Genomic DNA, 23108 nt, shown 5'->3' with positions numbered 1-23108 from the left:
GGCTAGGGGGGTTCAAAAGGCAGCAAAATGGGGGTAAGAGCAGGACAATTGGCCTGCAAACAAATGTGGATAAGGAAATGACTTAAAATAACAGAGAATAAAAAAAATAAATAAATAATAACCAGAAGGCAGAGGTCCAAGTGGAGGAGAAGGTGGAGGTGCACGTGGCGGTGTAGATGAAAGAGTCGGAGGGGGAGGAGGAAGAGGAAGCCAACACTGTTTTTGTATTTTTGTCTTTTTCTAATTTGGGGAGGCCCCAAAACATTGGTAATGGAAAACAGAATGAACATACTGCGGTGGAGTATAAGAATGGCTGTGTGCGACTGGTATTCAGCCAAAGGTACAGACAAGTCCTGTGGGATCCACACGTGGTTCACTGTAATGAATGTGAGCTACCCACGTTGGCTGTGGATAGGCAGATGCGCCTGTTTGTGATCGCACCTCCTGCCAAACACACATTCCGACATGACACTTGCCACAGGGCAGGGCAGCACCTCCAAGGTGTAAAGAGCAAGCTCAGGCCATGTGTCCAATTTGGTGACCCAGAAGTTTAACCGGTTCAGGACCGCCCACTGTACATAAACGTCGGCGCTGCCTGGGCTCTGTGCAGCGCCGACGTTTAAAAACGGTGGGTGGTCCTGCAGCGCTCAGGACCCCCAGGGTCCTGCTAGCGCTGCGGTACCGGTTCAGAGCGATAGCTCTGACATGTGGCATCATGGGGACCTGATTGGATCAGGTCCCCATGATGTTAACCTGTTCCTATCTTCTAGATGCCGCGATCCATAGCGATCGCGGCATTTAAAAGATAGGGACAGCCGGTGGTCGGCGATCGGGACCCCCCACATACCTGTCAGCGGCGGGGATCCCGGTGCTGTGACCTCTGACATCATCGAGACCTGATTGGCTCAGGTCTCGATGATGTCAGCGTCACACCAGCCAATCAGAGAGATCACCAGGGAAGTTTGTTTATGCAACAAACTTTCCCGGGCGATCTGCGTGATAAATGCAGTTTCTCCTCCAATCTCAGTGAGAGAGCAGAGGAGAAACAGTGTGACAAGAGCTGTCAGCCTTGCCACTGTGAAAGTAAAAAAAAAAGAAAATAAAAAAGAAAGTAAGAGTTAGGGTTAGTGAGTCTGTCAGATCAGTCAGTCCTATCAGATCAGTCCAGTCAGATCTGTCAGTCAGTCCTGTCAGATCAGTCCAGTCAGATCTGTCAGTCCTGTCAGATCTGTCAGTCAGTCAGTCCTGTCAGATCTGTCAGTCAGTCAGTCCTGTCAGATCTGTCAGTCAGTCAGTCCTGTCAGATCTGTCAGTCAGTCAGTCCTGTCAGTCCTGTCAGATCTGTCAGTCAGTCAGTCCTGTCAGATCTGTCAGTCAGTCAGTCCTGTCAGATCTGTCAGTCAGTCAGATCTGTCAGTCAGTCAGTCCTGTCAGATCTGTCAGTCAGTCAGTCCTGTCAGATCTGTCAGTCCTGTCAGATCTGTCAGTCAGTCTTGTCACATCAGTCCAGTCAGTCCTGTCACATCAGTAAGTCAGTCCTGTCACATCAGTAAGTCAGTCCTGTCAGATCAGTCCGGTTAGTCCAGTCCGGTCCCGTCCTTTCAGTCCGGTCCGTTCAGTCCAGTCAAAAAATATAAAAATAAAATGGCCCGCCAGACTTATACCGCAGAGGAGGTGTATGCCCTGCTGTGTTCTGACACTGATGACAGTGCAATCTCAGATGGAGATGTGTATTTTGAGGGCTTTAGTAGCGGCGACACTGAGAGCTCAGAAATGAGCGGTGATTCTGGTCCATCCTCAATCCCAAGGACCAGTACAACAATAGGGGCAAATAGCGCTACTGGAGAAATGTCTCCAAATCAGGGACCACTGCCCAGTACAAGCGCTGTCCCTGCTACTAGTGAATTGGCGCACGCCAGTGTACAAGGGGCTTTGCCACGTGATCTAGCATTTCCCAGATGGGAGGCTTCGGATTCGGCTGCTCCATTCAGCCCTGATTTCAACGCCATTCCTGGTATAAATGTGGAGGTGGAAGATTTTGGACCAATTCATTTTTTTAATTTGTTTTTTACAGACAGCTTGCTAGAGCATATTGTCGTGCAAACAAATTTATACGCGTCCCAATTCATAAGCCAGAATCCCCGATCTTACTATGCTAGGGCAAATTTATGGACACCAACTAATGTCCCGGAAATAAAAAAATTTTTAGGACTTACATTTGCCATGGGGCTTGTTAAAAAACCGAGCATTCGATCCTACTGGTCCAACCACCCTGTTCAAGCCACCCCTATGTTTTCAGTCATTCTGCCTAGGACCCGTTATGAAATGCTCATGCGGTTTTGGCATTTTAACGACAATAGTCAATGGCTGCCCAGAAATGCCCCAGAACATGACAGGTTATATAAAATTAGACCCATCATTGAAAATTTGTCAGAAAAATTCTTAAGCCTCTACACCCCAACACAAAATATTTCTATAGATGAGTCCCTTGTAAAATTCAAAGGAAGACTGCACCTCAAGCAATTTATCCCATCTAAAAGGGCAAGGTTTGGAATAAAGCTCTATAAAATGTGCGAAAGTTCAACCGGATACACATCCGCTTTTCGCATATATGAGGGGAAAGATAGCCAACTAAACCCACCAGGATGGCCTACTTATCTGGGGACATCTGGAAAAATTGTTTGGGAGCTGATAAGTCAATTTTTTCAAAAAGGCTACAATCTATATATGGACAATTATTACACCAGCATACCCCTATTTAAAAGTCTGGTTGAACACAACATCGGGGCTTGTGGGACCATCCGTAAAAACCGTCAGGGGTTTCCACAACCATTGGTCAACCAAAAGTTTCAAAAGGGGCAGTCAGGGGCTGTACGCAACAGAGAGCTGCTTGCCCTGAAATATAGGGATAAGAGGGATATTTTTGTCCTCAGCTCGATCCACACAGATGCCACAAGGGCCACTGTAGAACTAGGATCCACCACTCCGAAGCAAAAACCTGTGTCAGTCATTGACTACAACAAACACATGGGGGGTGTGGACCTTGCAGACCAGGTTCTACAGCCATACCAGGTATCAAGAAAGTCCTATACCTGGTATAAAAAGTTGGTTATCTATTTGTTTCAGGTGGCCACATACAATTCTTTTGTGTTCTACAAAAAAGCAGGAAATTCAGATCCTTTTCTTGATTATCAAGAAAAGGTAATTGAAAATCTTGTCTTTCAAAGTGTTAGCCCCGCTGATCCATTAGAATCTGAGGATGTGAAAAGACTCACTGAGCGACATTTTATTGCACTTATTCCAGCAACGGAAACAAGAAGGAACCCCCAGAAAAGATGTTGTGTATGTACTAAGAGAGGAATGAGGCGTGATACCCGCTACTATTGCCCACAATGCCCATCATTGCCAGCCTTATGCGTCACTGACTGCTTTAAAATCTTCCACACAGAACCACGTTTTTAAACTGTAAAAATGTATCCCAATTTGTCATTCAAACATTTGGTTCATTTAGTGAATGACACATTCGAGTAGAGCTCACTTAATTTCCAGGGGGGGTTCTCCAGAATCTAAACCTTCCATTGCGTGCTTGTTTCTGGAAATCATCCATTGAGTTAAAATGGTCACTAAACCCATAGATGAATTCCCAGAGGGGTTTCATTTCCAAAATGGGGTCACTTCAGGGGGGATTCTTTAGCTCTGGTACTCTGAAAAGTGCCAGAACAGCATAATCCCCCCTGAAGTGACCCCATTATAGAAATGACACCTCTGTGGGAATTCATCTATGGGTTTAGTGACCATTTACCTATCTACTTATTTTCCCACCACTAGATTAATTTATACAGAGGAGTAGATTGTAAAATTCGGTCACTTGTTGTGGGTTTCCTCTGTTTAGGCACGTCAGGGGCTCTCCAAATGCAACATGGCGTCCGCTATCCATTCCAGTCAAATTTCCATTCCAAAAGTCAAATGGCGCTCCTTACCTTCCAAGCCATGCCGTGCGCCCAAACAGTGGCTTTGCACCACATATGGGGTATCAGCGTGCTCAGGAGAAATTGCACAACACATTTTGGGGTCCATTTTTTCTGGCTGCCCTTGTGAAAATTAAAAATTTGAGGCTAAAGTAGCAGTTTTGTGTTAAAAATGTGTTTTTTTATTTTCACACTTCAACATTATAAAATTCTGTGAAGCCCCTGGGTGTTCAAGGTGCTCACCACACATCTAGATAAGTTCCTTGAGGGGTCTAGTTTCCAAAATGGGGTCACTTGTTGGGGGTTTCCTCTGTTTAGGCACCTCAGGGGCTCTCCAAATGCAACATGGCGTCCGCTATCCATTCCAGTCAAATTTCCATTCCAAAAGTCAAATGGCGCGCCTTACCTTCCAAGCCATGCCGTGCGCCCAAACAGTGGCTTTGCACCACATATGGGGTATCAGCGTGCTCAGGAGAAATTGCACAACACATTTTGGGGTCCATTTTTTCTGGCTGCCCTTGTGAAAATTAAAAATTTGAGGCTAAAGTAGCAGTTTTGTGTTAAAAATTTGTTTTTTTATTTTCACACTTCAACATTATAAAATTCTGTGAAGCCCCTGGGGGTTCAAGGTGCTCACCACACATCTAGATAAGTTCCTTAAGGGGTCTAGTTTCCAAAATGGGGTCACTTGTTGGGGGTTTCCTCTGTTTAGGCACCTCTGGGGCTCTCCAAATGCAACATGGCGTCAGCTATCCATTCCAGTCAAATTTCCATTCCTAAAGTCAAATGGCGCTCCTTACCTTCCAAGCCATGCCGTGCACCCAAACAGTGGCTTTGCACCACATATGGGGTATCAGCGTGCTCAGGAGAAATTACACAACACATTTTGGGGTCTATTTTTTCTGGCTGCCCTTGTGAAAATTAAAAATTTGAGGTTAAAGTAGCAGTTTTGTGAAAAAAAGTTAAATGTTCATTGTTTTCTTCCACATTCCAAAAATTCCTGTGAAGCACCTGAAGGGTTAATAAACTTCTTGAATGTGGTTTTGAGCACCTTGAGGGGTGCAGTTTTTAGAATGGTATCACTTTTGGGTATTTTCTGTCATAAAGGCTCCTCAAAGTCACTTCAAATATGATGTGGTCCCTAAAAAAATGTTTTTGTAAATTTTGTTGGAAAAATGAGAAATCGCTGGTCAACTTTTAACCCTTATAGCTTCCTAACAAAAAAAAATTTTGGTTCCAAAATTGTGCTGATGTAAAGTAGACATGTGGGAAATGTTATTTATTAACTATTTTGTGTGACATATCTCTCTGATTAAAGGGCATGAAAATTCAAAGTTTGAAAATTGCAAAATTTTCAAAATTTTCGCCAAATTTCCGATTTTTTCACAATCAAACGCAAGTGATATCAAAGAAATTTTACCACAATCATGAAGTACAATATGTCACAAAAAAACAATCTCAGAATCAGGGGGATCCGTTGAAGCGTTCCAGAGTAATTACCTCATAAAATGACAGTGGTCAGAATTGAAAAAATTGGCCCGGTCACGAAGGCAAAAACAGGCTCTGGCGCGAAGTGGTTAATAGGGCAGACCCATCACTCAGTATGTGGAGACGTGTGGACACGTACTCTTCCATCATGCTGTTGAAACGCGGCCTCCTGCTAATACGGACCATATCAGATGGTGTTGCCGGATGTTGTGCGTGCTGAGGGTTTTCCACATTTCGTCCAGGCTAACCCTCCCTTTCGAAGCGGTGCCGATGGCGCAGCTGCATTGGCGACTTCCTCCTCCTCTGCTTTGTTTTTCCACTGAGTCCAGGTGGGGACACCATCAGTAGTGTGTCTACCAGCTTACGCTTGTATTCCTGCATTATCCGATCACGCTCCAGTGATGGAAGTAAGGATGGTACATTGTCCTTGTAGCGGGGATCCAGCAGATTGGCCACACATTAATCAGCACTGGTAATAATCCAGGCAACTCGGCAGTCATTGTGCAGGCACTGCAGTATATATTGGCTCATGTGTGCCAGGCTGCCCAGAGACAACGACAAGCTGTCGTTTCCCACTGGCTGTGCTCAAGTTGGTGGTGCAAGTGTTACTGTGACTGGATGAGGAGGCGGTGGAGGAAGCGGAGTAGGAGGAGGTGGGAATTTGGACAGAGAAATGTTCAGCAATCCTCGGTGGTGGTAGGACATGTGCTAGAACGCCTTCCGCCTCTGTCACATCCGACACTACCTTTACCCAGTGGGCAGTTATGGAGATGTAACGTCCCTGGCTGTGCTACTGGTCCACATATCAGCGGTTATATGGACCTTGTCACTGATGGCATTGCACAGTGCACACCTGACTTAGTCCACAACATGTTTGTTCAGGGCAGGGATGCCCCACCGAGAAAAGTAGTGGGGGCTGGGAACAAAGTACTGTGGGACAGCCATCACCATCACCATCAGTCTGTTTCTACCACCCGGAATGGCGGCATTTCAAAAGTCAGGAATTTTGAAATCCTGTCATTCTAGACCATCGCTCGTGGGTGGGTAGGGGTGGTACTTCCTCTTTCTCTCCAGTTTTTTGGGGATGGAGAGCTGAACAGTTCTATGGCATGGTGTGGAGATGCTCGGTGACACTGGTGGTGGTGCTGTCACATGCTCTCTTTGCGGGGAGCCAGGTGGCCCTGTTGCTCGTGAGCGGGAGGAAGAGGCCGAAACCGCAGCAGAAAAGGGAGCAGGAGGAGGCTCAGATCTTTAAAGGTTTTACAGGTGTGTACTCCACTGCACCTCGTGCTTGGAATTCAGATGCCTCGGCATGCAGGTGGTGCTCAGGTTAAGAACATTATGCCTCGCTTCAGGCTCTGACGGCAAAGCGTGCAATCCACCTGTCTCTTGTCTTCAGCACATTGCGTGAAGAAAACCCACGCCAAGGAGCTCCTTTAAGCTGGCTTTGGTGTGCTCAGTTTGTCAGTGCGGTGGGCAGTCGTTGTACTGGCTAGGGGCCGGCCACCCTGCTTCCTCTTATGCTGTGCAGCTGGGGCAGCATGACCACCTCCTCTTCCTCTGAACTGCCCACGTCACTCGGATGGCTTTGACTCCATGTGGGGTCTACTACCTCATCATTCCCCACATCATTTTCCACCCACTCCTCACCCCTGCCCTCCTTGCTGGTCTGCACACTGACACCGCTGACTGTGTGCACTAGTCCCACGTACTCCTCTTCAAACTGAACAATGGTTGGGCAGCAGTGCACTCAATCTCTTCCATTTGTGGGGAATGGCCCGGATGATGGGTCACGGCTCCCCGGCCAGCAGTCATCAAAAAGCAGAAGTGACTGCTGCATGACTTGGGGCTCAGACTGCTTGCCTGAGGTGGAAGACAGATGCCCATGGGCCGCCGATGCAAAATCTGTGCTTTCAATCCTCTCGCCTGTGTGCACCAGAGGAAGGTGTTTCATTTTTGGCGTGTAGCAGATCGACCACATTCTCTCTCCCTGCAGCAGCTACAGGTACATCACCAGCTACACAGTCACGTCTCCTATTTGATGCTCTCCTCATCCTTTGCACCTCAAAAAAGTGCAGAGTATTACACAGCTTGTATGCAGAGCACTCCCCACAGAGGCTATTTTATAGAGCCCCCCACAGAGGCTATTTTTCAGAGCACCCCCCCACTGAGGCTATTTTGCAGAGCCCCCTCACTGAGGCTATTTTGCAGAGCCCCTGTGGCGCCCTGCTGTGCATTGGTGCCACAGAACCCAGAAGGGTGCATGGATGGACTTCTCCACAAGAGGCCCTCACACATACACACACCTCTGCCCTACCACCTCAGACCAGCAGAGGGGGCCCGCTAGGGATATATATAGGGAGGGTGGAGCCAGGCAGCTCAGTTTGGTGTTTAGTCTGAAGTGAGTGTCCAGAGTCAGAGAGGGACAGGGCTCAGAGTTGAGCAGAGAGCGTGCTGACGCTCAGAGAACAGTGAAGAGGCAGCGAGCTGGCCGCTGTGCTTAGGCGAGCCAAGGCCTATAGCACGTGTGAAGGCCTAGTGAGGGCCTTGAGTGGGCCGAAGGCAAGAGGAGAAGGAAGGAGTAGCAAGAGAACTCCGACCTAAAGTCAAACATACATGAGAAATGGCAGCCAAATTCCTTGTAGTTTAGATGTTTTACTAAAATAGCATAGGGTGTGAATATTTATGCATTCAGTTATTTTCTCTTGTGTAGATTTGTTTTCATCTGGACATCCGAGAGAAGTCATCTACCGTCTGTGTTGTGATACGTTATGTCGTAAAAATACAAGGGTGTGAATACTTTTTTAGGATCTGTGTAGAGTTATGTAAAGATTCATTATCTCAATCTGGATCCGCCCGATAAGTTTTTGGTTACCTCTTCCCTATAAGTCATGCACTGTTATCAGCTGCTACGTCGTCTCCACACCCTACAGCCCAGATTGAGACCTCTTCTGAAGGGTAAAGTCTGCAGTAAAGTAATAATTAGCCAACGTGGTAAAATTTATTGCTGCAGCCAAATCCGGAGAGGCCGATCTGTGCCACGATTAGAGAGTCCTCAGAGGTCATTGTCATTACTGACATCAGGTTCAACATCGCCTGGATGAGATTATACCTGGGGGTGGCCTCCTGCTTTCTAGACTCAGGGCCATGGGGGGCCGTGTTGTGGTGGGTATTGTTGTGGAGATTTACGATCGCAGTCCAGACTCCGAATTGTGACATTGACAAGAGTTCACCAAGTTTTTACATCTTACAAAAGACAAATATACACTATATATATATACTGGGAGGGGAGCACAAACTTTTTCATGTGCCACTATTTTAACTCTTTGTTTTCCTAGCCATGGTTGCACATAAACCGTTTCATTGTCAAATTAAGATTTAACATGCTGAGTTCCCAAACTTTACAAGAATAAAAATATTCTGCAAGGGTGCACAAACCACCTTGTGAGAAAGTTTGTTTTTCAATTGATCATTGGTGGTCTACACAGTCACAGGTATTATTGTGGGCCGTTCCTTGGGGTTTGTCCATTTTGGACAATTTGCTGCTGCCATCAGGGGGTATATTTAGGGCCAATTTTTAGAGCTGTGAAAGCACTAACCCCCATGTGAGGCAGTGACCGGGATGGTATACGAGGGACGTTATATATCCCCCAGAATGTGTACAGAGACCTATTAAACCCATTGGAGTGCATTGCAGTCACAAACTCACCTGCGGCTGCAATGCAGGAATGAAGGTGAGCAATGACCTGGTCAGACTACCTGGCTAAGGCAGATTAAGTAAAACCCGGCAGGGCCTTCATTTCTTGGAGGAGGCTACAGGAAGGCAGTGGGGCGGCCTCCTCCCTCCAACCTGGGTTTTCCAGTGGCTCTTGTCACAGGTCCTTTAAAATCCCTGCACTAAGGTTAGTGTTGTTCTGTGTTGGAACCTGCTAGGAGCACAGCAGGAAAGCTCAGCAGGATTGAGGGTGGCTGAACCCACGCCTGGGAAGGCTCTGCACCCGTCAGGCTCTGAGCGGCCCGGCGCGGCCGTTACCCCCAGCAACCATTGTGTATGGACTTCTGTTAACCCGGCTGCGAACCGGAGGACTTTCTGTTAACCCGTGAGTTGCTGAAATAAAAGCTGTTTATGTTGGACTTGCTTGGGTCACTGCCTCAGTTACTTCACGGGGTGAACACCACCGCCTTACTGCTTGGTGGAGAATGCGGGCAGTGTGACTCAGGCATACCCCCACTGGCAGCTGCATGACCACAATCCGGCCGGCCACCTTTCAGCTTAAACCTGGGGCCAAAATGGAGTAGCTATTAAGGCAATTGGTCCACACGCAGCGGCAGCAACAGCAAACCAATGAGCTGATCATGGAGCAGCTCACAGCTCTGCGGGAGACGCTGACGGCACCAGCTCTGGAACGTGGAGAGGCCCTCCTAGATTCGGGGAGCCTAGTGACTGTTGTACATGGGTCTCTGGTGGCAGGAGACAACCCCGGTGGATGGACAGTCGGGGTTGTGTGTATCCATGGGGACCTCCGAGAGTACCCAACCGCGGAGGTAGTTTTGTCCACGCCATATGGAGACATAAAACGTGGTGGGGGTGGTAAAAACGCTTCCCTATGGGACTGTGTTGGGAGGAGACTTGCCCCAGTTCTGGACTCTGTGGAAAAACAAAATCCACTCTCCCCCGGTAAAATGTATTACAGGCGCTGTACCCAACGAACCCGAGTCAGGGGTACCTGCCGTAGGGGTGTCCAACCTAGGGACAGAGTGTGACCCCGATAGGTTTCCCCTAGAGGTGTTGGCAGGAGAGGTCAAGGAGACCCCATTGATCCCCAAGCTGGAAGTGTCCCGGGGCACGTTTGGGACAGCTCAGCTACAGGATCCGACTCTAACTCGGGCGCGGGAAAGGGTGTTAGAGGTAAATGGTGTAGCTCAACAGCCTGGTGCAGATACTGTGTTTCCACGCATGGTGGTCAACGGTGAGTTGCTCTATAGGGTAGACAAAATCAGGGACGAGGTCGTGGAACAGTTAGTGGTACCTCAGTCGTACCGTCGGGCGGTTCTGGAGTTGGCACACACACACCTGCTGGGTGGACACTTAGGGGTTAAAAAGACGCAAGAGCTTATCTTGCAGCGGTTCTTTTGGCCGGGGATTTACACGGAGGTCCAAAAGTACTGCGAATCCTGTCCCGAATGTCAGTTGACCACACCCACCGCAAGATTCCGTAGCCCAGTGGTACCCCTGACAGTGATAGAGGTACCTTTTGAACGGATTGCAATGGACTTTGTAGGGCCCATTGTAAAATCCGCTCGTGGCCACCAGCATATACTGGTGGTTGTCGACTATGCCACGCAGTATCCGGAGGCTATACCGCTACGCCACACCTCGGCAAAACTGATTGCACGGGAGCTGTTTGCCATGTTCTGTCGCCTTGGACTGCCTAAAGAGATCCTGATGGATCAAAGGACCCCTTTTATGTCCAAAGTGACAAGGGAACTGTGCAAACTGCTAAAAATTAAACAATTGCGCACCTTGGTGTACCACCCTCAAACCGACGGGCTAGTAGAACGGTTCAATAAAACCCTCAAGTCCATGTTAAAAAAGGTGGTTTCTAAGGACGGAAGGGATTGGGACATGTTGCTACCCTATTTGATGTTCGCCGTCCGTGAGGTACCCCAGGCTTCCACAGGGTTCTCTCCCTTTGAGTTATTCTACGGCAGACACCCTAGGGGTCTGTTGGACGTAGCCAAGGAGACGTGGGAACAAGAGCCGACTCCTCATAGGAGTATGATTGAACACATGGCTAGTATGCAGGACCGGATCGCGGCGGTCATGCCCATCGTGAAAGAACATCTGTTAGATGCCCAGGCAGCCCAGAGGCGCACATATAATAAAAGAGTCAGAGTCAGGTCTTTTAACAAGGGCGATCGGGTGTTAGTTCTGGTACCCACAACCGAGAGTAAACTCATGGCCAAGTGGCAAGGGCCATATGAGGTTTGAGAAAAGGTGAGGGAGGTAAATTACCGGGTGTATCAGCCCAGAAGGAGGAAACCTGAGCAGCTTTATCATGTAAACCTGCTAGAACCTTGGAAAGATCGAGAGTGTTTAGTTGCAGACGTCACTCCGGACATATCACCAGAGAGTTCTCTACCGTCAGCCAGGGAAGCATCCTGGGGAGAGGTCAGGATAAGTGAGGCTCTCACTAAACAGCAGCGACGGGAGGCTCGCTCACTGGTGCAGCACAATACCGACGTGTTCTCAGAGCTGCCGGGTAGGACTACAGTTCTCCAACATGACATTGTCACCGAACCTGGGGTAAGGGTGCGAATGAGACCGTACCGGGTACCCAGAGCCCGGAGGCAAGCCATCACGGCTGAGGTAAAACAGATGCTCCAGTTAGGCGTTATCGATGAATCACAGAGTGAGTGGGCTAACCCCATCATACTGATTCCGAAACCAGACAGATCGTTACTCTTCTGTAACGATTTCCGAAAACTAAATGAAGTTTCGAAGTTTCACCTTTATCCAATGTCCAGGGTGGACGAGCTGATTGAGAGACTGGGGCAGGCCCACTACTTTACCACGCTCGATCTCACCAAGGGTTACTGGCAGGTACCTCTCACGAAATCGGCGAAGGAAAAGACAGGCTTCATAATTCCGGAGGGTCTATATCACTATGTGGTCTTACCTATTGGGTTACATGGGGCCCGGCTACATTCCAGAGGTTGATGGACATAGTGCTCAAGCCTCATCAGGAGTACGCATCCGCGTATCTAGATGATATTATCATCTTTAGCACCGACTGGCATACGCATCTATCCCAGGTACAAGCAGTGCTGGATTCTCTTAGAGCGGCGGGGTTAACGGCAAACCCCAAAAAATGTGCGATAGGGCTAGAGGAAGCCCGATATTTGGGGTATGTGATAGGCCGAGGAGTTATCAAGCCCCAAATCAATAAAGTTGAGGCCATAAAAAATTGGCCTAAACCGTCAAGTACAAAGCAGGTGAGGGCGTTCCTTGGCATCCTTGGGTATTACCGCCGGTTTATACCTAATTTTGCTGGGAGAACGGCGGCCCTGACTGATCTCTTGAAAGGAAAAAAGTCGGCAATGGTTCGGTGGAACCCTCAGGCAGAAGAAGCCTTTCAGTCCATGAAGTTGGCCCTGTGTGGACAGCTGGTCCTCATCAGCCCCAACTTCAGTGAAACCTTCATTGTACAGACAGATGCCTCGGAGGTAGGCCTAGGGGTGGTATTGTCACAAAAAGTGAATGGTGAAGAGCACCCGGTCACCTACTTGAGTAGAAATCTTGTCCCAGAAGAGAAAAACTATAGCGTGGTAGAGAAGGAGTGTTTGGCTATTAAATGGGCCTTGGAATCACTACGTTATTATTTACTCGGGCGTCAGTTCCGCTTGGTGACGGACCACTCACCCTTGGTATGGATGAGAAATGCCAAGCAGAGGAATGCGCGAGTCACCAGGTGGTTCCTGTCACTGCAAAATTTCAGTTTCTCTGTAGAACATCGCCCTGGGAAGTCGCAGGGAAACGCGGATGCCCTGTCCCGGGTACTGTGTATGGTGTCAAATGTTCAACTCCACAAGTTTGAACAGAGGGGGGGGATATGTGAGGCAGTGACCGGGATCGTATACGAGGGACGTTATATCTCCCCCAGAATGTGTACAGAGACCTATTAAATCCATTGGAGTGCATTGCAGTCACAAACTCACCTGCGGCTGCAATGCAGGAATGAAGGTGAGCATTGACCTGGTCAGGCTATCTGGCTAAGGCAGATTAAGTAAAACCCAGCAGGGCCTTCATTTCTTGGAGGAGGCTACAGGAAGGCAGTGGGGCGGCCTCCTCCCTCCAACCCGGGTTTTCCACTGGTTCTTGCCACAGGTCCTTTAAAAACCCTGCACTAAGGTTTAGTGTTGTTCTATGTTGGGACCTGCTAGCAGCAGAGCAGGAAAGCTCAGCAGGATTGAGGGTGGCTGAACCCACGCCTGGGAAGGCTCTGCACCCGTCAGGCTTTGAGCGACCCGGCGCGGCCGTTGCCCCTGGCAACCATTGCGTATGGACTTCTGTTAACCTGGCTGCGAACCGGAGGACTTTCTGTTAACCCATGAGTTGCTGAAATAAAAGCTGTTTATGTTGGACTTGCTTGTGTCACTGCCTCAGTTACTGCACGGTGTGAACACCGCCGCCGTATTACACCCAACACATTTTTACACTGTATTATTTTCTGTTTGTTTTTTTTCAGTAGTAACAGGAGCAACAGATGGAATTGGGAAGGCCTACGCTGAGGAGGTGAGTGGACACCAGTCTATCTATGTATCCGTCACTTCTGTGTCCTCATACCTCTGTGTCTTCTCCATAGTTGGCCAAAAGGGGTTTCGATGTCGTCCTCATCAGCAGGACTCTAGAGAAGCTGAAAAATGTTGCGAAAGAGATTGGTAAGAGATGATTCTGGACTGGAAACTGAAAGATAATGTTAGATGAGGTGAATGAAGATATGATATATATGGACAGTATTAGTCTTGTTCATCATACCGGTGCGTAAAGTTTTGACAGGCATAATCTAGAAATTTTGTCTTGCCTTGTTCGTATTTAGACCAAGTCAAGGAGGTCTCCATATGTAGACAGGATGACCTCTGTAGATATAGAAGGTTTCAGAAGGGCTCATTCATCCTACCAGCATATATTTATCTTGTCTATGTCTACATCAGGTCAACGAGGTCTCCAAATATAGAGGAGCTGAGGGAGAGCTCTTACCTTTATGACAGTTTCTAGAGTCTTTCCTCAACATCTCATTCTGGAGGTCTTGTGTATCATGTCCATATCTAGAAAAGGTTAACGAGGTCACCAGATATGGTCAAGTTGAAAGAAAATTGTATTTAGGGTCTTTATTTGTGCTACCAATATCTAAAGTCTTTTTTCACCCTGTCTTAATTTGGAATGTATATAATCGGTATATGGACTGGATTGAGGAGGGCTCTGGAGATGGTTACATAGGTTGAAAAAAGATCTAGGTCCATCAAGTATAACCTTTCTCCACCAATTATACATTTTTGGCACTAAATTTCTATAACCCATAATTAAATACTCTACGTATGCAATATCCACAATCCTTAATCTTTTCTTTATCTGAAGACATTATTGATAGACAGGGTCAAAAAGATCTACAAATAATAAGGTGGAATAAGTCTCAAGATACAGAGGGATTGTAGGACTCATATACACTGGCATTTTCCAGATTTCTTCTCCGTCCTGTCTCTATCTGGAGCTATTGTTTATCTTGTCAGTATCCAAACTCAGCTAGGGAGGTTTCCATATGTTAACAAAGTGATTGAGCCATACATGTCAAACTCTGGCCCGTGGGCCAACTCTGGCCCGCAGGGAGATTATATTTGGTCTACGACACCAGAACCACCACCCTTATGTGGGGCTATTATTCTGTATGGAGGACTATGTGGTCCTTTATTCTGTATAGAGGACTACGTGGGGCCATTATTCTGTATGGAGGACTATGTGAGGCCCATTATTCTGCAAGGAGGTCTATGTGGAGCCATTATTCTGTATGGAGGACTATGTGGGGCAAATTGTTCTGTATGGAGGACTATGTGGGGCCATTATTCTCTATGGATCACTATGTGCAGCCATTATTCTGTATGGATGACTATATGGGGTCATTATTCTGTATGGAAGACTATGCAGGGTCATTATTTTGTATGGAGGACTATATCGTGCCCATAATACTGTATGGAGGACTATGTGGTGTCCATTATTCTGTATGGGGGACTATGTAGGGCCCATTATACTGTATACTTATTGGTCCGTGACTTTGTCCAAGTTTTTAATTTTGGCCCTCTGTGTGTTTGAATGTGACAACCCTGGAATTAGCTCTCCAGATACAGATAGGATAAAGTCTCCAGATATAGAGGGAAAAAATTAATTCATCCTTCCAGTTTCTAGATTTCTTCTTCACCCTGTCTCCACCTGGAGATCTTGCTTAACTTGTCCATATCTTGACACATCAGATGTCTCCAAATACTAATCTCAGATACATAGTCTGTTTCTGCAAACATCTGGTATTCTTAGAACATAAATAAGATTTCAAGGCACATACAGGTAGAAGGACAATTCTGGACTCGGCATTCATTCTGGAGTGCATATTCAGTCTCTTTGCATCTGGAAACCTCACTTAACCTGTCACTACCAAGACATTCATCTTGACTTCATCTGAAGACGACCTTATACTTATCTAACACCCAAAGGATAAATGGAGGTCTTCTGAGACTGGTGGAAGAGGAACCCTAGATATTGGCAGCATTAATAAGGACTTGTCCTAATCTGTAAACCTTGATCTCGTCTAGATACTGTAAACAAGATATCTCTAAATTAAGACATTGAGAAGGAAGACCTACCAATCATCATTATTGCTGCCAATATCTAAAGTTCTCTTCCTCTTCTTGATCAATATCTAGCGAGGATGAAGAAGGTATCCAGATACAAATGAATTGAACAAGGTTTCTATGTAAAAGCCGAACAAACAAGGACTTATTTTCCCTAGTCTTTATGTAGATATTTCATTAATATCATTAGCATATCATAAGATCAATTAGGTCTCCAGATAAAAAGATGAAATCTCCAGATGCCTGCAGAAGAAATAAATTATCTAGATGTAGTCGGGATGGAGGATATCTTCAAATAAAAGGCTTGTAAAGACTCCAAATACAGAAACTCTCTAGATACTGTAATATGTAGTCTGATACATGAAGTTTCTCGATACAGAATGAATTTAGGCTGAGGTTGGTTGGGCATGGGGTCAATAAGGAGTCCTGATTCTGGAGCACTGCTGATTTTCTTATAAGTTTTTGAACTTAAGAAAACCTTGAAACTTACAAAAGTTTTTAACCTTTTACAGAGGAACAAACCAAAAGGAAAACCAAAGTAATCCAACTGGACTTCACAGGTGGACCTGATATTTATCCCAAGGTTGAGAAGGAGTTGAAGGATCTGGACATTGGCATCCTTGGTAATACCATTCTCCGATGTCATATCTAGACCTCATCTAGAGGTCCAGGATCCATTACACTTTGTAGCCAAAAATACTCAGATTGTGGGGTGGAGTCAAAATTTGGACCAAAACTCAGACCACCTCATGAGTCCCCTACATAGAAATGGTTGGCCGATCAATGTTATTGGAAAACAATACAATGTAGCTGTACCCAATGTCATCATTGGATTGGTACAAAATTGAGATATATTAGAAGATGTTATCTGTGCAGGGCTGGGATGATAAGTCTCAAACCCCAAGACTTTTATTGCTACAGTCATAGTGGTGGCCCAGTTTGGTTTTAGGGCCCCCTTACTTCTAGATATTCCAGTGCTCTCCTTTCTTTTCTTCATCTGTGATGTGTCCATGTTTGGCTTCCTTCTTCTTCTGCTGAATTGTACTTTTGCTTCAAGACAAGTTGTGAATGATTGGTTCTTTTGTTGCAGTCAATAATGTTGGGATGACCATCAGTCCGGAGCCTACCATGTTTCTCGATGTGCCTGACCTCAGCCAGGTGAGTGTGATGTTGGATGAATCTCCTGCCTTCCTACACAAGGCGCCCAGCATACTCAGTCAGCCTTATGACATCCATGTATCTATGGTGGAACAATCCAAGTTCGGTCATAACCTGAGACAAATCCAAATGTAATAGATTGTTCTTTGTTCTGTATATTTTTTTTTCCAACAGAAAGTAACTGACATAATGAACTGCAACATGACATCCGCTGTACAGGTAAGAAACAACAGATATGTACATCTGCTCCTCCCCCTGCGGGGTGATACAGATGGGAGGAACTATGAGTCTCCTCCCCCTGAAGGGTGATACAGATGGGAGGAGCTATGAGTCTCCTCCCCTGCAGGGTGATACAGATGGGAGGAGCTATGAGTCTCCTCCCCCTGCAGGGTGATACAGATAGGAGGAGCTATGAGTCTCCTCTCCCTGCAGGGTGATACAGATAGGAGGAGCTATGAGTCTCATTCCCCTGCAGGGTGATACAGATAGGAGGAGCTATGAGTCTCCTTCCCCTGCAGGGTGATACAGATAGGGGGAGCTATGAGTCTTCTCCCCCTGCGTGGTGATACAGATAGGAGGAGCTATGAGTCTCCTTCCCCTGCAGGGTAACACAGATAGGAGGAGCTATGAGTCTCCTCCCCCTGTAGGGTGATACAGATAGTAGGAGCTGTGAGTCTCCTAGCCCTGTAGGTGAAACAGATAGGAGGAGCTGTGAGTCTCCTTGCCCTGTAGGGTGATAAAAATAGGAGAAGCTGTTACTTCAGTTGAAGATATCTCAGGTTAATGCCATTTTTCTTGCTTTCCAGATGACGGCAATTGTCCTACCAAAAATGGTGCAGAGGTTGGTGTCAGGATGTAAACTATTTTCTGCATTGTGTTCTGTACTATAAACCCCTTACATATTAAGGAGAAGTTGGCTGAACTCACTAAGTGGTCGATAAATGAACTATGGAGATGGCAATGTGGTTGGATGACGGTCAGACTGTGCTGATGGCGGTGTGGTTGGATGACTGTATGACTGTGAAAATGATGGTGTGATTCGACAAGGATTGGACTGTATAGATGGCGATGTGGTTGGAGGATGGTTGGACTGTGGAGATGTCTGTGTGGTTGGATGACTTTTGGACTGTGGAGATGTTGGTGTGGTTGGATGACAGTTGGACTGTGGAGATGACGGTGTGGTTGGATGACTGTACGACTGTGAAAATGATGGTGTGATTGGACAAGGATTGGACTGTATAGATGGCGATGTGGTTTGAGGATGGTTGGACTGTGGAGATGTCTGTGTGGTTGGATGACAGTTGGACTGTGGAGATGGAGGTGTGGTTGGATGAGGGTTGGACTGTGTGGATGGTGGTGTGGTTAGATGAGGGTTGGACTATGTCGATGGCAGCATGGTTGGTCAGACTGTGGAGATAGTGAAGTGGTTGAATCACGGTCCGACTGTGGAGACAGCAGCATGGTTGGATGAGGGTCACACTGGAGATGGCGACATGTTTGGATGAGGGTCAGACTGTGGAGATACCAGAGTGGCTGAATCATGGTCGGACTGTGGAGATGGCGCCATGGTTGGATGACAGTTGGACTGTGTGGATGGTGGTGTGGTTGAATGAGGGTCTGACTGTGGATGGCAGCATGGATGGACATTGGTTGGACTGTGGAGATGGCAGATTGTTTGGTTCACTGTCAAACTGCGTAGATGGCAGCGTAGTTGGATGGCGCTCATACTGTGGAGATGGCGGTGTGGTGGGATGACATTCGGACTGTGGAGATAGCGGTCAGACTGTGTAGATGACAGTGTGGTTGGATGACAGTCGGACTGTGGACATGGCAGTGTGGTGGGATGATGGTCGGGCTGTGAAGATGGCAGTGTGGTGGGATGATGGTCGGACTGTGGAGATGGCGGTGTGGTCAGATGACATTCGGCCTGTGGAGATAGCAGTCGGCCTGTGTAGATGACAGTGTGGTTGGATGACTGTCGGACTGCGGAGATGGCAGGGTGGTTGGACAACACTCATACTGTGTAGATGTCGGTGTGGTTTGATGGTGGTGGGGACTCTGAGATGGTGGAGTGTTTAGACAATGGTGAGGACTGCGTAGATCAAGGGTGAGGAACCTTTTTTCTGCCAAGGGCCATTTGGATATTTGAACCATCCTTCGGGGGCAGAACAAATCGCGTGCTAACACTGCCCACAAAGTATGGCCTGGCACTGGTACTGGTGCCAGGATGTAATATTTCATTGCACGCGCCTCTGCGTTCATTAGTGAAACTAAAGGGCCAGCGGCTGTCAAAACACAGGTGCCATCCCAAGCACTGGGGTCCCCAGGAATCTGTGCGGGGGCCGGATAAAGGGTCACTGCGAGCTGTAAACGGCTTGAGGTACCCCACCCCCGGTGTAGATGATGGTTAGACTGTGGATATAGCAGTGTGGTTGGTTGATGGTCGGACTGTGGTGATGGCGGTGTGGTTGGATGATGGTTGGACTGTGGAGATGGTGGTGTGGTTGGAAGATGGGCAGACTGTGGAGATGGTGGTGTGCTTGGATGACGGTTGCACTGTGTGGATGGTGGCGTGGTTGGATGAGGGTCTGACTGTGGATGGCAGCATGGTTGGACAGTGGTTGGACTGTGGAGATGGCGGATTGTTTGGTTCACTGTCAAACTGTGTAGATGGCAGCGTAGTTGGATGACGGTCATACTGTGGAGATGGAGGTGTGGTGGGATGACAGTCGACTGTGGAGATGGCGGTGTGGTGGGATAATGGTCAGACTGTGGAGATGGCGGTGTGGTGGGATGATGGTCGGTCTGTGAAGATGGCGGTGTGGTCGGGTGACAGTCGGCCTGTGGGGATAGCAGTTGGCCTGTGTAGATGACAGTGAAGTTGGATGACTGTCGGACTGTGGATATGGCATTGTGGTGAGATGACGGTAAAACTGTGTAGATGGCAGCGTAGTTGGATGACAGTCAGACTGTGGAGATAGCGGTCAGACTGTGGACATGGCAGTGTGGTGGGATGATGGTCGGACTGTGGAGATGGCAGTGTGGTGGGATGATGGTCGGACTGTGGAGATGGCGGTGTGGTCAGATGACATTCGGCCTGTGGAGATAGCAGTCAGCCTGTGTAGATGACAGTGTGGTTGGATGACTGTTGGACTGCAGAGATGGCAGGGTGATTGGACAACCCTCGTACTGTGTAGATGTCGGTGTGGTTTGATGATGGTGGAGTGTTTAGACAATGGTGGGGACTGTGTAGATCAGGGGTGAGGAACTTTTTTTCTGCCAAGGGCCATTTGGATATTTGAACCATCCTTCTGGGGCAGAACAAATCGCGCACTAACACCGCCCACAAAGTATGTCCTGACACTGGTACTGGTGCCAGGACGTAATCTTTCATTGCACGCCCCTCAGCGTTCATTAGTGAAACTAAAGGGCCAGCGGCTTTCAAAACACAGTTGCCAGCCCAAGCACTGGGGTCCCCGGGAATCTGTGCGGGGGCCGGATAAAAGGTCACTGCGGGCCGTAAACGGCCTGAGGTAGCCCACCCCCGGTGTAGATGATGGTTAGACTGTGGATATAGCAGTGTGGTTGGTTGATGGTTAGACTATGGATATAGCAGTGTGGTTGGATGATGGTTGGACTGTGGAGATGGCTGCGTGGTTGGAAGATGGGCAGACTGTGGAGATGGTGGTGTGGTTGGATGACTGTGGGGACTGTGAAGATGGCGGCATGGTTGGACAATAGTAGGACTGTGGTTGGTTGGTCCGTTGTTCAGTAAATCTTGCCCATTTTTTTTCTCTATTTTCCAGGAGGAAAGGTCTGATAATAAATGTGTCGTCTCAAGGTGGTGCCCATCCGTACCCACTGATGAACATATACAGTGCCACCAAGGTAGCGCTGCCCTCTAATTTACTCATTTGTGTATAATTGGGCATGGCTGTAGATATTTCTATGGTGGAAGCTGTGTCGTTTCTGTACACAATCTGCACGGATCAAAGTCTTAGGGAAAAATGGCTCCTTTATTACATAACACAATGAGCGTTTTCTCTCTGGTATCAGCCACCTGTAGCTCTGACAATGTTCTTTTCTCTTTCAGGCGTTCCTGGATTATTTTTCTCGTTCTCTTTACATAGAATATAAATCGAAGGGGATAATGGTTCAGGTAAAGTCTGATCCGCCGAGAATACTGACTCACAGGATGGGATTAGATACAGAGCTCAGCAGACAGTATCACACATGATGGGATTAGATACAGAGCTCAGCAGACAGTATCACACATGATGGGATTAGATACAGAGCTCAGCAGACAGTATCACACAGGAGAGGATTAGATACACAGCTCAGCAGACAGTATCACACAGGAGAGGATTAGATACAGAGCTCAGCAGACAGTATCACACAGGATAGGATTAGATACACAGCTCAGCAGACAGTATCACACAGGATAGGATTAGATACACGGCTCAGCAGACAGTATCACACAGGATAGGATTAGATACACAGCTCAGCAGTCAGTATCACACATGATGGGATTAGATACAGAGCTCAGCAGACAGTATCACACAGGAGAGGATTAGATACACAGCTCAGCAGACAGTATCACACAGGATAGGATTAGATACACGGCTCAGCAGACAGTATCACACAGGATAGGATTAGATACACGGCTCAGCAGACAGTATCACACAGGAGAGGATTAGATACACAGCTCAGCAGTCAGTATCACACAGGAGAGGATTAGATACAGAGCTCAGCAGACAGTATCACACAGGATAGGATTAGATACAGAGCTCAGCAGACAGTATCACACAGGATAGGATTAGATACACGGCTCAGCAGTCAGTATCACACAGGATAGGATTAGATACAGAGCTCAGCAGACAGTATCACACAGGAGAGGATTAGATACACGGCTCAGCAGACAGTATCACACAGGAGAGGATTAGATACACGGCTCAGCAGTCAGTATCACACAGGATAGGATTAGATACAGAGCTCAGCAGACAGTATCACACTGGATAGGATTAGATACAGAGCTCAGCAGACAGTATCACACATGATGGGATTAGATACACGGCTCAGCAGACAGTATCACACATGATGGGCTTAGATACAGAGTTTAGCAGACAGTACGACACAGGAGAGGATTATATACATAGCTCAGCATATAGTATCACACGCGATAGGATTAAAGGTAAAAAACTGGGGAGAGAGTAGCGCAAATAGGGTCTTACATGACAAACAATTGAAATAATAATCAGATTATGCTATCCTGATCCATAGATTTAAGCATTTTGAACGTTGTTCAGCTGCTGTGGATCCACACCAGGAATTTTCAGGGCCCCATGCTAGCAAAATTTTTGGGCCTCTTTGAGACTCCTCCCAGGCTCCACTCCAGCTCCGCCTCCATCCTTCGAACTTTCCACATCCTTACCAATCACACATTAACAGTTAACATCGAACACCATATCACATACACAGCCAGCAGCTTTAATTTTGGCCAAAATATTTTTTTAAGCCGCCACCACAACAAGGTAGACTCTTCTGTCAGGGCCCTACTCTACTCTAACTTATTAAACATTTCTTAAAATATACAATACACTTTTTAGGTATATTTTTATTTATTTTTCTTTAAGGGAATGTGTCACGTACATTTTTTTTAAATAACTAATAATACCACATGCAAGGAACAAATACCGTTACACCATGGCCAGACCACATATTACCACCACATAGTGACCGAGTAATACCAAATATAAGGAACAAACACCACCACACCATGACCAGCCCACATATTACCACCACATAGTGACGAATAATACCACATACAAGAGACCAATACCGCCACACCATAATCAGACCGGATATTACCACCACACCACCACATAGTGACCGAATAATACCACATACCAGGAGCAAATACCGCCACACCATGAGCAGATCACATATTATCACCACACATTGACCTAATAATACCATATACAAGAGACGAATACAGTCACACCATGACAAGATCAGATATTACCACCACATAGTGTTTGAATAATACCACATACAAGGGACAATTACCATCACACCATGACCAGATCACATATT

The 23108-nt window shown here is 47.1% G+C and overlaps 1 protein-coding gene across 3 annotated transcripts in view; it reads left to right on the top strand.

The window, feature by feature from the left end:
* The window catches only part of LOC141167125 (very-long-chain 3-oxoacyl-CoA reductase-B-like), a 117404-nt gene that overhangs the window by 76039 nt on the left and 18257 nt on the right, over positions 1-23108 (top strand). For all 3 annotated transcript variants that reach the window (XM_073654493.1, XM_073654494.1, XM_073654492.1), the window contains exons 2-9: positions 13706-13752; positions 13823-13898; positions 16370-16480; positions 16948-17015; positions 17190-17234; positions 17822-17856; positions 20822-20903; positions 21109-21174. In XM_073654493.1, the coding sequence (XP_073510594.1) occupies positions 13706-13752; positions 13823-13898; positions 16370-16480; positions 16948-17015; positions 17190-17234; positions 17822-17856; positions 20822-20903; positions 21109-21174 (530 nt within the window). The remainder of the gene's footprint in view (positions 1-13705; positions 13753-13822; positions 13899-16369; positions 16481-16947; positions 17016-17189; positions 17235-17821; positions 17857-20821; positions 20904-21108; positions 21175-23108) is intronic.

The sequence above is a fragment of the Phyllobates terribilis genome, unplaced genomic scaffold, assembly GCF_046119375.1.
Source record: "Phyllobates terribilis strain yellow unplaced genomic scaffold, ASM4611937v1 Scaffold_11__3_contigs__length_659146591, whole genome shotgun sequence".
Lineage (NCBI taxonomy): Eukaryota > Metazoa > Chordata > Amphibia > Anura > Dendrobatidae > Phyllobates > Phyllobates terribilis.
The sequence above is the reverse complement of the archived record's forward strand: the minus strand, read 5'-3'. Positions and strand labels throughout refer to the sequence as shown.